General features: G+C 36.7%; 1 protein-coding gene across 4 annotated transcripts in view; it reads right to left on the minus strand.

Annotated features, from left to right (window-relative positions):
* Window positions 1–9955, minus strand: part of Znf711 (zinc finger protein 711) — a 29362-nt gene extending 19407 nt beyond the window's left edge. For 2 of the 4 annotated variants that reach the window (XM_050130218.1, XM_050130217.1), the window contains exons 1-3: window positions 9819–9923; window positions 7944–8066; window positions 6333–6437 (exon numbers count right to left, since the gene is read on the minus strand). In XM_050130218.1, the coding sequence (XP_049986175.1) occupies window positions 6333–6411 (79 nt within the window). In that variant the 5' untranslated portion in view covers window positions 6412–6437; window positions 7944–8066; window positions 9819–9923. Of the gene's footprint in view, window positions 1–6332; window positions 6438–7943; window positions 8067–9818 lie in introns of all 4 variants that reach the window. The other 2 variants (XM_050130215.1, XM_050130216.1) reach the window with 2 other exon arrangements.
* Between the last annotated feature and the right edge of the window lie 4741 nt (window positions 9956–14696).

Raw genomic sequence — 14696 nt, forward strand, 5'->3', positions numbered from 1 at the left:
AAAAACAAATCTTAACTCATATCAGACTAAGATTTAGCTTGATAATATTAATAAGTTTGCAACTGGGAGAAGATTTTAATTTTTCTCTTGAGTAGCATGGTAAGCACCAGCTCCCACTTCCATTGTAAATACTATAAGAGAATAGATTCTCTTCACGAGGAATTTTAAGTTCTGCTACCCTGAGGTGGTACAATAAATTAAGAGTTTGTGGGTCTACTTATAATGCATTATCTATATGAAATGCACCAGTACATAGCCTGTACATAAACACTAGGACATATACATATACACCAATACATATACGTAATGATTACTTTCTTATAAAATACTATCTGGAAAAAATGTAAAGTAAGGCACTACTAGAGATACACAATGCTCACTATTTATAATCAATTCATCAGGATGTTAGTTAAAGCTGGAAACCAGTTTCTACCATTAATGATAAAAGCTAAGAATGAAAAGAAAACTAATTTTCAGAGGTCTTGGGAATAATTACTATTATTTTACTGATTTTTGAGACAGAGCCTCATGCACTTTAAGCTGGCCTCAAACTGGTTATGTAGTCAAGGGTGACCTGGAACTCATAGTTGACCTGACTCTGCCTCAGGAGTTCCGGAATTACAGGCACATGCCAACACACCTATCCTTCCTTTCAACTATTCTAAATTCTTCTCAACATTCTTCTGTTTTCACCTAAATCCTAAATTACATCAAAAGAACATATCAACAGACATGCCAAAATAGACACAAGGCTTCAAACCTACACAAGGAGGTACCTTAAACTAAAAAAATGTTCAAAGTGGGAGAAATAGTCTTCTTCAAGAAAGAGCACACCAGGCCAGGCGGTGGTGGCGCACGCCTTTAATCCCAGCACTCGGGAGGCAGAGGCAGGCGGATCTCTGTGAGTTCGAGACCAGCCTGGTCTACAAGAGCTAGTTCCAGGACAGGCTCCAAAACCACAGAGAAACCCTGTCTCGAAAAACCAAAAAAAAAAAAAAAAAGAGCACACCCACTGCTTATCCAATAACAAACAGTCAAGCCTGAAAACACATATACAAGTAGTATTTTATAGACTAAGTAGGTTATACTTAGAAATATATATGTATGAAAAATATTTATCAATATACATCAATGAGAAAAGAGGCCATGAATTTGAAATAAAGTAAGCAGGGATCTAAGAGACGGGTCAGGAGAGAGAAAAGAGAAGGAAAAAATTATATATTATCTCAAAAATAAAAGAAAAAAAGAACATAACCACCACCCTACAAAACTGGCAGACAAATAGAATATGAATTTAAAAAGTATTTTTTCTCGTTTTTTACTCCAGAAAATTAAGAGATGAGGACAGAGTAGAGTTTCAAGTCTCACATTTATCCAGACTAGAAATGATAGCTTTAGCAAAGAAAATTAAATATTAAGCCTATTAAATTCCTAATAATGGGATGCTATATACGTAAATGTTAAGATTACTATTTCATAAAATTGTTTTTACAGATCAATAATTTAATATTCAGGAAATCCTAATTATTTCCGAGTATTCTTGGAGATTAGTTTGATTTATGATTAGATAGTGGGAAAGATGGAAGGCTAGAATAATGCTACTGCTTGCCTATGCTCAGATGCTCAGATTAAACTGGCTAAGTTGATTCTAAGAAAATAAATGATTCAAAGTTCACCTAGCCTAGAACAGGTAAAAATCCATCAAACTTAAACCAAAATGAAGCTAAATATACTTGTTTACCCTGATTATACTTTAAACTGAACCAAAGACCTTAAAGAATCTAGACCAAGAACTAATGAGTACTGCAAAATAACGTCAAATTACTCAGACTAAAAAGATCCATAATTTTGCTTTCTTATCAGTTCATCTGTTACATTTCATTAAATTCCAAAACCAAATTTATTTATTCAGCTATAAATGAGCTGTACTTCCTTAAAAATGTTATTTATTCAGATACACATAGGTAATATTTATTATTCGCTAACAATGCATTAAGCAACCTTATACTATATATGTGGGTGAGAGCATATACACGCATATATAAAAATCTCATTTAATCCTCAAATTAAGTGTGAGTGTTTTCTCCATTTTTATGAAGAAAATATATTTGTCTTTAAATATATATTTATTACTGCTGTGCATATAAAATACGGGTAGAACCCCAAAGGACAACTTTGTGGAGTTGCTTCTCTCCATTAACCTGTAATTATCAGGTTGTTGTTGAGCTTTCATGGTAAGTACTTCACCTGGTGAACCATCTCGCTAGCCACCCCAAATTATATTTTAGAGAGGCTAGCTGTATTCATTTTTTTGACTCAGGGTTGTAGTATTATTTTCTTCTTCTTCTACTCTCCTAAGAGGAAAAGTTTTGTTTCTTATCCTAGATAAGTTTTAAAAGAGAGATTTATAAAATTAAGCAAATAGGACAATACTACAGTAATATTTTGAGAATTAAAAGAGCTAGCACATAGAAACTCATTTAAATGTTATTTTAACATTTATTTAGTAGTACCTAATGGCATGAAGAATTTATCTTACTAGTTAAAAAATTACATATGATTCTTTCAGATGTGAATCAATGAGATAAACATGCAACAACAAACGGTAAATTCTGACAAAATACTTTCTATTTTGTGAGGATTTCTTCAAATGTTATTTGGCACCACATTGGAGTGACAGCAAAAAAAAAAGAAAATTCTTAACAGTCTGTCTTTGGCTAGTATATAAGGCCATTTTGCTTTATAAGTTTCAAAGCAACACTTACCTTTCCAACACTAAAATCTTAAACAACTATTAAACTCAATGCCACTGACTGTAAGGTCAATCTCTGTCCTCAAACATCAGCAAAACTATTATATGACATAATATTATAAACTTTTAAATCTTAACAATCCTTCAAAAGTAATTGATTTAGTAACTTGTAAATTAATTCTTCCAATTTTCTATACAATATTCATCTCATAGTCTCAAATGAGAACCTTACAGAATTTGGAGACCTTGTGACACATAGCTGTATAACTTCAAAAAATTCAAAATCTATTTACAAATGGAAACCTAACATGTTCTAGAACAGCACAATCACAAACCATAAATCAATAAATGAGTAGACACTACTCATATTAGCAACTCTTGATTTCAATATAATTAAGAATAACAGTATTATCACAATATAAAAATTCAGTAGGGATTGATTTACCCACTTCAATTTAAAAGATCATGAAAATGGAATTTAAGATAACTTATCATTTAAAAACACAACTAAGCAGTTGAATCATGACTAGGTATATAACAAAAAATAGTAGCTCTCTAATTTTTTTCTGACATAGAATCATTTACTTCATTAGTTCACTTTAGAGAAGACTTATATAACTATGACAATGCCAACTAAAATTGGAAGTAGTTCGCAAACCTTCCCATCTTCTCTCTCCTTCCTTAAACAAGGAATGTATCAAATGAAAACATTTCTTCCAGCTATGTGATCACCTATAATACAGCATTTGGTAATAAAAGAGTTATGTGTTATAACATAAATGGCACATGAAAATGTGTTAAAGTAAAAGAAGCCACGCATTAAAGGCCATACATTACATGATTGTATTTATAGGAAGTCTTCAGAATAGGTAAATCCATAAATTGAATTACTAGTTGTTAAGAACTGGTGGAGAAAGAAGGAATAGGCAGTAACTGCTCACAATTTTGTTTCATTTTTATGAAACAAAAATGAAATTTTGTTTCATTTTTATATTTTTAAAATTTTGAGATTATAATTTTTAGTATAATATATATCTGAAAATTGGCCGGGCTGGGCGGTGGTGGCGCATGCTTTTAATCCCAGCACTCAGGAGGCAGAGGCAGGCGGATCTCTTTGAGTTTGAGGCCAGCCTGGTCTACAAGAGCTAGTTCCAGGACAGACTCCAAAGCCACAGAGAAACCCTGTCTCGAAAAAAAAAAAAAGGCTGGTAATCACTGCAGAATTCTCAAAGTGTACTAAAATGCAGAATTATAAGCTTTAAAATGGTGTATGAAGAGATGGCTCTGCAGTTAAAAACGCCTGCTGCTCTTCCTTAAGGCCCGAGTTCAGTCCCAGCCCTGATCAGGTGGCTTATAACTGCCTGTAACACAACTCCAAAGGATCTGACATCCTCTTCTGACTTTCAGAACCAACATGCATGTGGCAAACATGCATATACAATACATATAACTACAAATAAAAATAACTACTTTAAATATAAAATTTAAAAGGGGTTAATGGTATGACATATGAATTTTTTTAATGAAAAAGAAAAAGTTGTATAAAAGTAATTCAATATGTATGCAACTAAAAATAAATTTAAGTATTATATACAAGAAAAACTCAAGCTACTGAGGAAGTTACAAAGTTGACATTGAAAATAAAAATTTGTTTAGTATATTGAAATTCAAATATCCCTCTGGTCTATAACCAAAATTGAAACATAAGTGGTTTTAGCATTTTAAAGTTTATAAACTCTCCAGACAAGTATTTTAAGGACTACAAAATAAATCTGTATATTTAACCTTGTTTCCTTTCATCTATAGCTCTTTCTATGTCACTTTTTATCATTACTGTGATTTAAACAAGAGAGGAGAATTTTAAAGATTCGTTTTGGCTCACAGTTTCAGAGATTTCCGCCTGTTTCCATTGTTAAGGGACTGAAGTGAGAGGCTGAACATCACAGCAGGGAGCATGTAGTAGAGCTAACCTCATGGAGCAAAGGAAACAGAAGGAGACTATGCCTGTGATAGCAGGCATTCTCCTATTTTATTGCATCTAGGTTCCTAGTCTGTTAGATGGTGATGCCTACTTATAAGGTAAGTGTAAAAAGTACCCAATCATCGGCTTTAGTAACTATTTAAAATCCTCTCACACCAATCAAGTCACCAACCAAGATTAACTATTACAATTCTTCTACTTTTTTACCCATCCCAAATCATTTCTAAATCATTCATAAACAAGAAAGCCCACTCATCTTTTATAAGAATAAATCAATGGCTTCTTTATATGTCACCTTTACAATCATCTCAATCCTTACTAAATTCAACCTTGAGGTACCCAGGTGTATTTATCTGACAAATGTCAAAGAATCACAGAACTCAAGAGAACCTCAACGTCCTCATTATAAAAGTGGATCAGGAATTCAGTCAAGTTCATAACCTAGATAACATCACTATCAAGACTAGAATACAGTTCCTCTAATCTTTAAAACTGAGATCTTTAAAATAGGGCAGCAAATGGCATATTAAATCACATCGAGAATAGTAGCAGCATTTTCTTAGGCAAGCAAAGTATCACTAGTTCTATTTGCCCATCGCTGATTTCAACTTCATTAATTCCACATGACCCTATAGGTTCTGTGTCTTTTTTAACAACTGTTTATCATTTCTGTTTTCTACTTTAAATCCTACCTCATCTTCAATTCTTAAAATCCGATCCTTGTATCTTTTAATTTGGACACCATTACCTCCTTTAAAATTCAGACCAATCTTCCCAAAATTTAGTTTCTTTCTAGACAATCAATGTAGTTTTAACATAGTCATCAAAATTATTACTGCTTTAAGGCCACTGAAAAAACTGGGCGTAGCTGTAGGGAATCTTTTATTAGGGCAAAAAAAAAAAAAAAAAGGAAAAGGTGGTGGGCTGTAAAAATTGCTCAGTGGTTAATTAAGAGTATTTGCTGCCCTCTTAGAGGTCCTGCTTTCAGTTCCAAGTACCCATGTCAGACAACTTACAGCCACCCTTAACTCTGGCACCAGGAGAGCCAATGCCTGCTTTAGGAGTCTGTTGTGGACACCTACATACACGTGGCACATATGTGCACACACACAGACGCGTGTGTGAATCTTTTTAAAAAGAAGTGTTATTTTGTTGGTGTAACTTTGAGGAAGTGATATCTGAACATAATTACCAAATCTATGATTTACCTTTATCTCTTTATAATCATCTTAATCCTTTGTTTGATAGAAGCACATCCCTTTCTAGCTTCATGAACAATGCAACTTAAAGCACATTTTAGACAGCTGATTTAACATTTTCTACATATGAAAACTATTATATACTATCACATGATACAAATAAGCACTTATGTATAGTTTTTCATTTCTCATAAAATACTATCTTTATATACCAACTTCCTTTATCTCAAACTTCTTACAAATTATATGATCTTAAATATACAATTTATATATGCCTTTATGAAAATTAGCTGTACAATATTCCTAGTGAATGAATATTTCAGTGTAATTCTATTTCCTTGTTTATTTTTAATACATTCTTACTTTATAATCATAAGATACAACAAAGAAAATGCTTTACCAAAATCCTGCATAATCATGGTATGGGCCATCCTAGCATCTGAAGTGTGCAATCCAAGACTTCCACCACCTGAATCCATATTTAGCAAAGTTCATTCACAAATATCTGTAAAATAAATGGTTTGAAAAACAGTTTAAATACATTTACCTCCAAATTTGTTGTTTTGAGAAAAATAGAAAATATGCCTTACAACCAGGTTTGCAAGGTTCATTATAAAAGAAAAGAAAAACCCCAAATTGCTTAGTTGCTTTATGTGAGAACTAGACACAAAAGAGGTAAGTGGAAGTAAAGCCAAGCTAATGGAAAATGAGGCACAGTGATGGTGATGATCCATAGGAATGTGATAAAAAAAAAAACAAGGAAAAGAACAAAACTGCAAGACTGAGGTCCAATTAAAATATACGTAATAAAGAAAAAGAATAAGATGAGGACAGATTACTAGTTGGTATGTTTGTTTATACATTACTAGAGGACTCAGATGTCTAGTATTAGTGAGTTTCATCCAGTAGCTCTCATCCATTTCTTCCACACCCAGATCAGCCCTGCAGCGGAGCTCTGCAGATATTGTATTCACCTCTGGCTCCGGGGCTCTACTTATAATGCAAAATGTTCTATCACAAGTTTCCCCGGAGTTCTTTGAACCAGTAAGGACTTCTGGCCTCACTCTACTACAGTCTCTTGTCTCACAGTTTTGAGGAATCATGAAACATGACTGCTTCCTAAATATGGTAAAGATAAAATCAATCACATACAAACATTTAGCATTGCTTCTTTCATTTGCTTGCAATTGTACAGCTGATATTTTCCAGTAATGATTAATAAAATCATGCTATTCTATGGAAGTTTTTAAAGCAATAGCTCAACCTGTTTCATTCTCTATATTTAGACAATCAGACATATTGGAACAGATAGCCAGATGTTGCCACTCAATATAATACTTATAATTGCATATATGCATTGCCTCAGCAACAAGAGATTCTAACCAATCAACCAAAATGGTGTGAATTTTAAAAGGTACTTGTTATTTTCACTCAGAAGTGTTTGTTAAAATGAGACATATTACACTAGGGCTATGTCCTTAATGAAAATTTTAGAACGATGCCACCCAAAGTAAGTGGTACTGGGGTATGGCTAAGCTCTTTCCCCTGCTGTGATGTTCTCTAGCTACCCAACAGGCAGAAGAATCATGAGAACAAACGCCATATTAAATGTCTGAGTTGTATACTTTCTACACAAAAATAATCTTTATCAGTGGCTAATTATTTCTATGTATCAAAATAATTAGGTAAATTATGTAGGGACAAAAGTTGATATTTGAGAGGACTTTTTAGGTCTATTTTGCCTTTCTTTCCAATTACTATGTTTTTGTCTTGCTGTCATCCAAGATAAGGACAAAAGGCCAAACGAGTACACCATAAATTACCTGTATAACCATACATTTAAGTAAAAATGCCGTAAGGATTTATTTTTGACACTTTAAAGTACTATGCACACTTCAATTTTATCATTTGATTTCTTTATCATATAACTAATACAATAATTACAAATGTTATTCTATGGTTTTAAATTTTTGTAATTAATAAAAAAAAGAATAGGTAATTTGCTAATCACCTTTGCACAAGTGAGTTGAAGAAACTGTAGATTTCCTTACAGACTGAAAAGTGAATTTTGCAAAATTTCTTTTTATTTTGGTCCTTCAAAACAACGCATTTTCTCTGGGGAAATGTTCTTTACCTATTATGAAAATACAAATTAGATGCGTCAAGACATTTTTAAGCAAATCGCTCTTACACAACTTAAGAATTTTTTCTCTACTCTTCAAACTTGTAAGGTGAGGTTGTGAAAGCTCACCTGTTCAAAGCTGTGTTTATCTAAAAAGCAGCCAGGACACTACCAGTTACCCCCCCCCCAAAAAAAAAAAAAAAACCCTGCAGTATAAAAATATCACATTTAGAATTTGCCTGCTTAAGGCAAAATCTTCTTTACTTCGGATTTTTAAAACACCTTCACTTGGAAAGTAAAGAACAACCAAGGGCAAGGTGGATTTTTGCCAAATCCATACAGAAAATTCTACTCTAACACTCAATAAAGTGTGAAAATTACAACATACTGGGCAAATATAATGCGAAGCGCCATACTGAATATATAGCACAGAGATAAAGTGCAATACTTTTTCACCTATAGGAAGTTTCAATAAGATCAATACTAAACAATGTAAAGGAACAGCAGTATGGTGGTTAATAACCAATAAGCAGGTAAGCTGCTCAGTCTTCTCAAGAGTGTATGTACCACACAAGGTTATCGAACCGAGAACAACCAAGCAACTATGCTTCAAGTAAACATCCCTCTATCAATACACGCGAAACAGAAAACACACATACACACAAAAATCAAATTTTACTCTCATCTGCCTCTTCTAAACAGTTCGTTCAGGGGCAAGCTGCTCCGTGATGTCAACAGGGCGAGGGACAGAAGAGAAATGGTAAGGCGGCTGAGCGAGAGAATGGGAAAGTAGTATTTGCAGAGATAGACAAAGGAGCCCTGGCAAGTAGCAATATTGCAGCTTTGGACGCAGCACTCTTCCCGCAGAAGTCTCCCTTTCCCACGACCGTGCCAAGTTTCAATCATTTCCAGCAGAAGGCACACACGTGCCCTCTCCGGTGTCGCCCAGCCGGCTGATGTTCAAGCGAGCGAGAACAAGAGAGCCTTGGCAGCAGAGAGGCGAGAGCCGGCCGAGGAGGAGTCCCCCGCGTCGCCCTCCCTGCTCTCCCGTGGCGCAGCGGTCACCGGCGGGCGCTGCCCCCACCCCACCGCCCGTCGCCCCTCGCTCCCGCGGTTCCGCCGTACGTGGGAGCCCAGCGCCAAGCAAAATGGTGGTGTTGGAGGCAGCCGCGGCGACGGCTGCGGCACACGGCACCAGGCACCCCCCACCCAGCCGGGCTCTGACGGCTTCGGATCCCCGTTCCCTCCCACGCCCGGCCCCGGGCCACTTCCCTGGCCGTGCCCCGTTAGCCCTCGGGCGTGCCGAAGGCTCCCGGCAACCGCCGTCGCCGCCAGCGGGCGAGTCGGAGCGGCGACACGGGGCGCGGGCGAGGGGATCATGGAGGGGGGGGGGGTCGCTAAGGAAAAATGTCGAGGGGACGCCGCACTCTCCACCGTTTTGTTTTCCGCCATTTTCCTGTCACCCTAAACCACCGACGGCCAAAACGACGGCTCTGGCTCCCCCGGGAAGCTCCGGTCTAGGAGAGGAGGGGGCTGCCCGGGGAAGATACCCTCACCACCCCCCAACGTTTCTCTGACCTCCGATGGCGGCGGAGGAGGAAGCGGGGACTCCGGCGGCTGTGGGGAAAGCTCGGGGACTAGACGCCACTTCCATTGTTCCCTTCGCCCTCCCCGAGACGCTGGGTGGGAGCCTCTCCCCTCGCGGAGACACGCGGAGCGTGGCAGAGCCGACGCTCCCGAGTTTCTCCTCAGGAGTCTCCTTACCTGTCACTGCCGCCGCCGCGGGACCGCCACCGCCACCGCCTTCGCCGCCGCCGCCAGTCAGACTGAGGCCGCTCTCGCCGCTGCCGCGGGGGGCGGCAGCTGTGGACCTGGAAGGTCCGAGCTTTCGGGTTTCCGAGGTTCCGCAGCCCGAGCCAATCACAAGCTACTCTGCGTCTGGGAGGCGCGCCGCCTTGTCCTGCTTTATAGCGCCGCTACTGCTGAGGTTGCATTACGTCACGCAACCCTTGCTGCAGGGTAGGGGGCCAAGGGGGGGGGGGGAAGGCGCGCACGCGCGCGCCGCGCCACCCTCCCGCCCGCCTGCCTGCCGACCGCGGAGCCCGCGCTGGGTTTGTGCTCCGAGACCCCACGGACTTGCCGTGAAGACTGCGCTGCCGCTGGAGGAGTCCGAGTGCGCAAGCTCGGATCTTGGGACGTCCCTGAGGAGTTTCCGTGGGAAGATTTTGTTTTCTAGGTTTCCTAAAGGAGGCAAAGAGAAGGAGGGAAAAAGCTGAATGTCCAATAGATGGGGGCTTGCCATTTAAAAAGTGTGTGTGTGTGTGTGTGTGTGTGTGTGTGGTGTGGGAGTGTGTGGGAGTGTGGTGTGTGTGGGAGTGTGTGGTGTGTGGACGTGTATATTCTAACCTGGAGGACCGGACAAATTAGGCTGATCACGGAGATAATGCCTCTCCAGCAATAAAACCTATATATGTTTTACAAGTTTCCTCCACCCTCCCCTCCATCCTTTCATAATAAAGATAATTTGAGGAAGAAAGTAAAACATTTCTTTTTGGAAGAAAAGGTAACACAAAAAACTAAATGAAACGAACGCCTAATAATTCCTGAGTGTGACATTTCATTCTCCATTCCATCCTTTTCGTAACGGAGATAATTTGAAGAAGAAGGTAAAATAAAATTTAAAAAAGATTAAAAGGGGGAGAAAGGGGGTAGAACACTAAATGAAATGAACACTAAATAATTTCTGAATGTGACATTTTTAGCTTCTGTCTGTAGAAAGTGAAAAATCCGACTGGTATGCAAGAAAGAGTGATGAAATGTGACAGAAAAGGAGCCAGGAACCAGGTTGTAATTTTAACAAGTCTTCTGTTCTGAGAAAGAAGCCTTAATTGTAGGTTCATCCAGAATCTATAGCACTGTTAAAGAGGGAGAAGACATGTTCCTTTGTGGGGGAGGAAAGGGTAACTCTTTATTGAGAAAATAATCTGAAATTTAAAAACACAGATGTTATTGTTCTAGATCATTTATCCAGGTATCTAGAACTATATACCTATAGAGATCTTTTTTAACGTCTAAAGTACTATTTGACCAGGAGGCAATAGTCTTTCCCTGAAAGGTACTAGGTAGTAGATATTTTAGTTGTGAAAATAAGTAGTAATAAATGTTTTCCCGTGGTCCTGGGGATCAACCCAGTACCTCATACACTCTAAAAAAAAAAAAAAAAAAAAAAAAAAAAAAAAAAAAAAAANAAAAAAGCACTTTACTGCTGAACTACATACCCAATCAAAGGAAATATTTCAGAGGGTGGGATGTGAAGCCTGTATCACAACTTCTCAATTCTCCTACTTGTGGCCCAAAAGCAGCCATAACTTGTACACAGTGGGCACGGTTGTCTTCTATTAGAAATTTATATACTTTGACATTTGAATTGTGTTCCATTTAATGTCTTTTGAAATCATTCCTTTGGAGATTTCAAATATAAGTCCCCTATCAATTGCAGAATATATATAAAAGAAAATGGTACCTGTCCAGATTTGGCTGGTGGGCCATGGTTTGTTAATTTTTTTCCGCTGTCATTTCTTTACACTTCTATTTTCTTCTTAGATGAAGAAAGGTGTTTTTATGAGTGTATATGGTGACATATTTCTGTACTTAATACTTGGTCAAATGCTGCTTACTGCTTTTTTCCTGTGACAATTCCAACTGAGTATTTAGAAGAAACTTGAAAAAGAAGGGTTTTTGTATGTTTGGTTGGTTTTGGTTTGGTTTTTGTTTTGTTTTGGGTTTTTTTCTGTGTGTACGCAAGTGTGCATGTATGTGTGTGTGCGTGTGTGTGTGTAGAAAGAGAGTCAGTATAGTGAATGGCAGCAGTATAGTACATAATTTTGAAAAACTTAAAATTCTTCCTTGCTTTTCTTTCCTTAAACATATGGCCAAGCAAAATGTCATGAGAATTCTACCTCCTTAACATCTGTAGAATACACCAAACTTGGACCATTTCTAATATCACCCTTTGTTCACATTTCTTCTTAGTTACATTACTACAGCACTATGCTAAGCAACACTTTTGTGCCGCTTTCGTCATGAAATCCCCAAATAGCACGTTTCCAAGCCAGAAAAGTTAGAATGGAATAGAGTTGCCAGCCACCTCCGTTCTTCCTTCACTTGAATCTGCCAGCAAGAGACTGACCACTGTAATGCTCTTCTGACTCCGTTCTCTTCCATACAGCCCTATTTAATGAAAGAGAAAAAATTTCAATATAATCAAATCAAAACAGAAAAGATAGATATTTAAGGGAGGAAACTGGCTACCATATGGAAGAAAAAACATGAAGTGCAGGCTATTGTGATGTCTATAATAATAATAATAATAAATGTTATTTTATATGTTGATATTTTGGCGCCTCTTCTGTTTTTTACTAGCTACAAGACCAATAACATTAATTAGGTTCTATAAATTTTATAATTTATAGAGTGCTATTTTTATAGCTTGTCCTTTGACTTCCTCAGGAACCTCAGCTAACTAATAGTGGATTGCTATAGTACATTTAGAAACCAAATATTGCTGTCTCTTTTTTCTTCAATGATTCTGCAGTCACAGTTTGCCATCATCTATATTCTCTTTAAATTGAATTTCATGTATGAACTGTATTCCTCTTCTTGCTTTCACTGCAACCTAGGCAACTCCCATGGAATAATACAAAATGAATGAACGTAAGCATATTCTGGGTCACCTAGAAGAACACTTTATAAATATATACTGTCGTGCACTGTCAACATTCATATTTCTATTTCTATTTACAAACATGTTGACACTAGCTAATACTGTTTTAATTGTTCTGGGATGATATGAAACAAGAGTCAGATTTCATTTGTAAATTATATGGTACTACCTGGTGTGCTGTGCATAATAAAATATCTTGGTAGTTAGAGTAATGGGTGGAGTGAGTCATCTTGTAGCATACAGTAGAGCGAGCCACATTCAATATGCCACTGCAGTCATATTCATGTATCAGCTACAATTTAGTTTCATCCAAAATATAATGTGTGATATTAAATTAATGCTGTTATTTCAATGGGACCTGTTGTTTGTTTTCTGAATGACACTCACACACACAAAAGAACAAAGAGTGTATTTCTGTACTGCTGGGCTTTTCATGTTTAACTGACATAATAAAATTAATAACATTGAATAATACCATAATACCATTTTCCTTCAAAATGACCTAGAATAAAAACTACAAATTACACACCAAATTCTAAATACTGTTCTCCACAACCAGGAACAGGAAACCTTGCGGGAAACGACTAACTCCATGTTTCAAATAGGAAATGATAAGATGAGACTTTGTCATTTTGTTCTAACAAAGAGGAAACTTTCAAAAACTGTGTTCATGCCAAAAGTACACAAAAGCTTCCAAAGATAATAGTAACTGTGAATGATAGAAACATATTAAATACAAAAATTTCTAAGTCATGTCAGGATCTTAAAAGAGATCTCTCAAACAAAAACTTCAGTGGAAGCTATTTTTCTTGCATCCATAGAATACTGACTTAAATATTCTGAAATTAAAAAGAAAGAGAAAAATCAACTATTTTACTTTTTCCATAGAAACTATTTCAGCACAACAAAATATCCTTAGTAGAAGATCAAAAGTTTTAAGGTCTCAAATGTAGCAACAGACCCAGGCAACATCTCCGATGGTGGAACATGAGATGAAATACCGGAATAGAATTTTCCAGGCTGTTATTACCCAAATATCTTGTTTACCTATCAGTATCTTCACCAGAATTTGATGGTATCGCTATTCTGTAGTTTACATTATCTAGTACATAGAAAATGGTGTCTTATTAGTTCCTAAACTTGCGCTCACTTGTCTGGTACCTAATAATGGTAAACGCCTTTTAAAGAGTGCTCTCAAGACCCAGCTATACCATTCCTATATACCTTTGGGTATACACCCAAAGGGTGCTCCATCCTACAACAAGGACACTTGCTCAGTTATATTCATAGCAATTTTATTTCTACTAGCCAGAAACTGGAAAAACTTAGATGTTCCTCAACCAAAGAATGGATAAAGAAAAAGTGATATAGTTACACAATGGCTTATTATTCAGCTGTAAAAAAAAAAAAATACCATCATGAAATTTGAAAGCAAATGGGTGGAACTAGAAAAAAAACATTGTCCTTTCTAATTAGACAATACTATTTCAGCTCTTTTTAATTACTGAAATTCTCTTTGTGATACACAATATATGGTCTATTATGTAAAATATTTTTATGTACTTGAATCAAATGTACAGTCTGTCCCTCTTAGGTACGATGTTCTGTATCTATCTGTTTCACTATTATGCCTAGATAGTTTGCTTACTACTGAAAGTGTGGTAATATGTCTTCTATAATAATATTACTATTTTTCTTTTTGCTGTCAATATTTTTAATATATTTAGCTCCTTTAATGCATGATAAATTTATATTTAGTTCATTTTTCTTTGCTATATACTGAATCTCTTTGTCTCCTGCAACAGGTTTTTCATTAAGTTGTAGGTTTTCTTTTCTTTTTTTGTATTTTTAACATTTATTTTATTTTTTATTATTTTTTAAATATAATTTTTTATTGAAAAAAAATTTTTTCGCCTCCT

The sequence above is a fragment of the Alexandromys fortis genome, unplaced genomic scaffold, assembly GCF_014885135.2.
Source record: "Alexandromys fortis isolate MF-2015 unplaced genomic scaffold, M_Fortis_MF-2015_v1.1 scaffold_230, whole genome shotgun sequence".
In the NCBI taxonomy this organism is placed as follows: domain Eukaryota; kingdom Metazoa; phylum Chordata; class Mammalia; order Rodentia; family Cricetidae; genus Alexandromys; species Alexandromys fortis.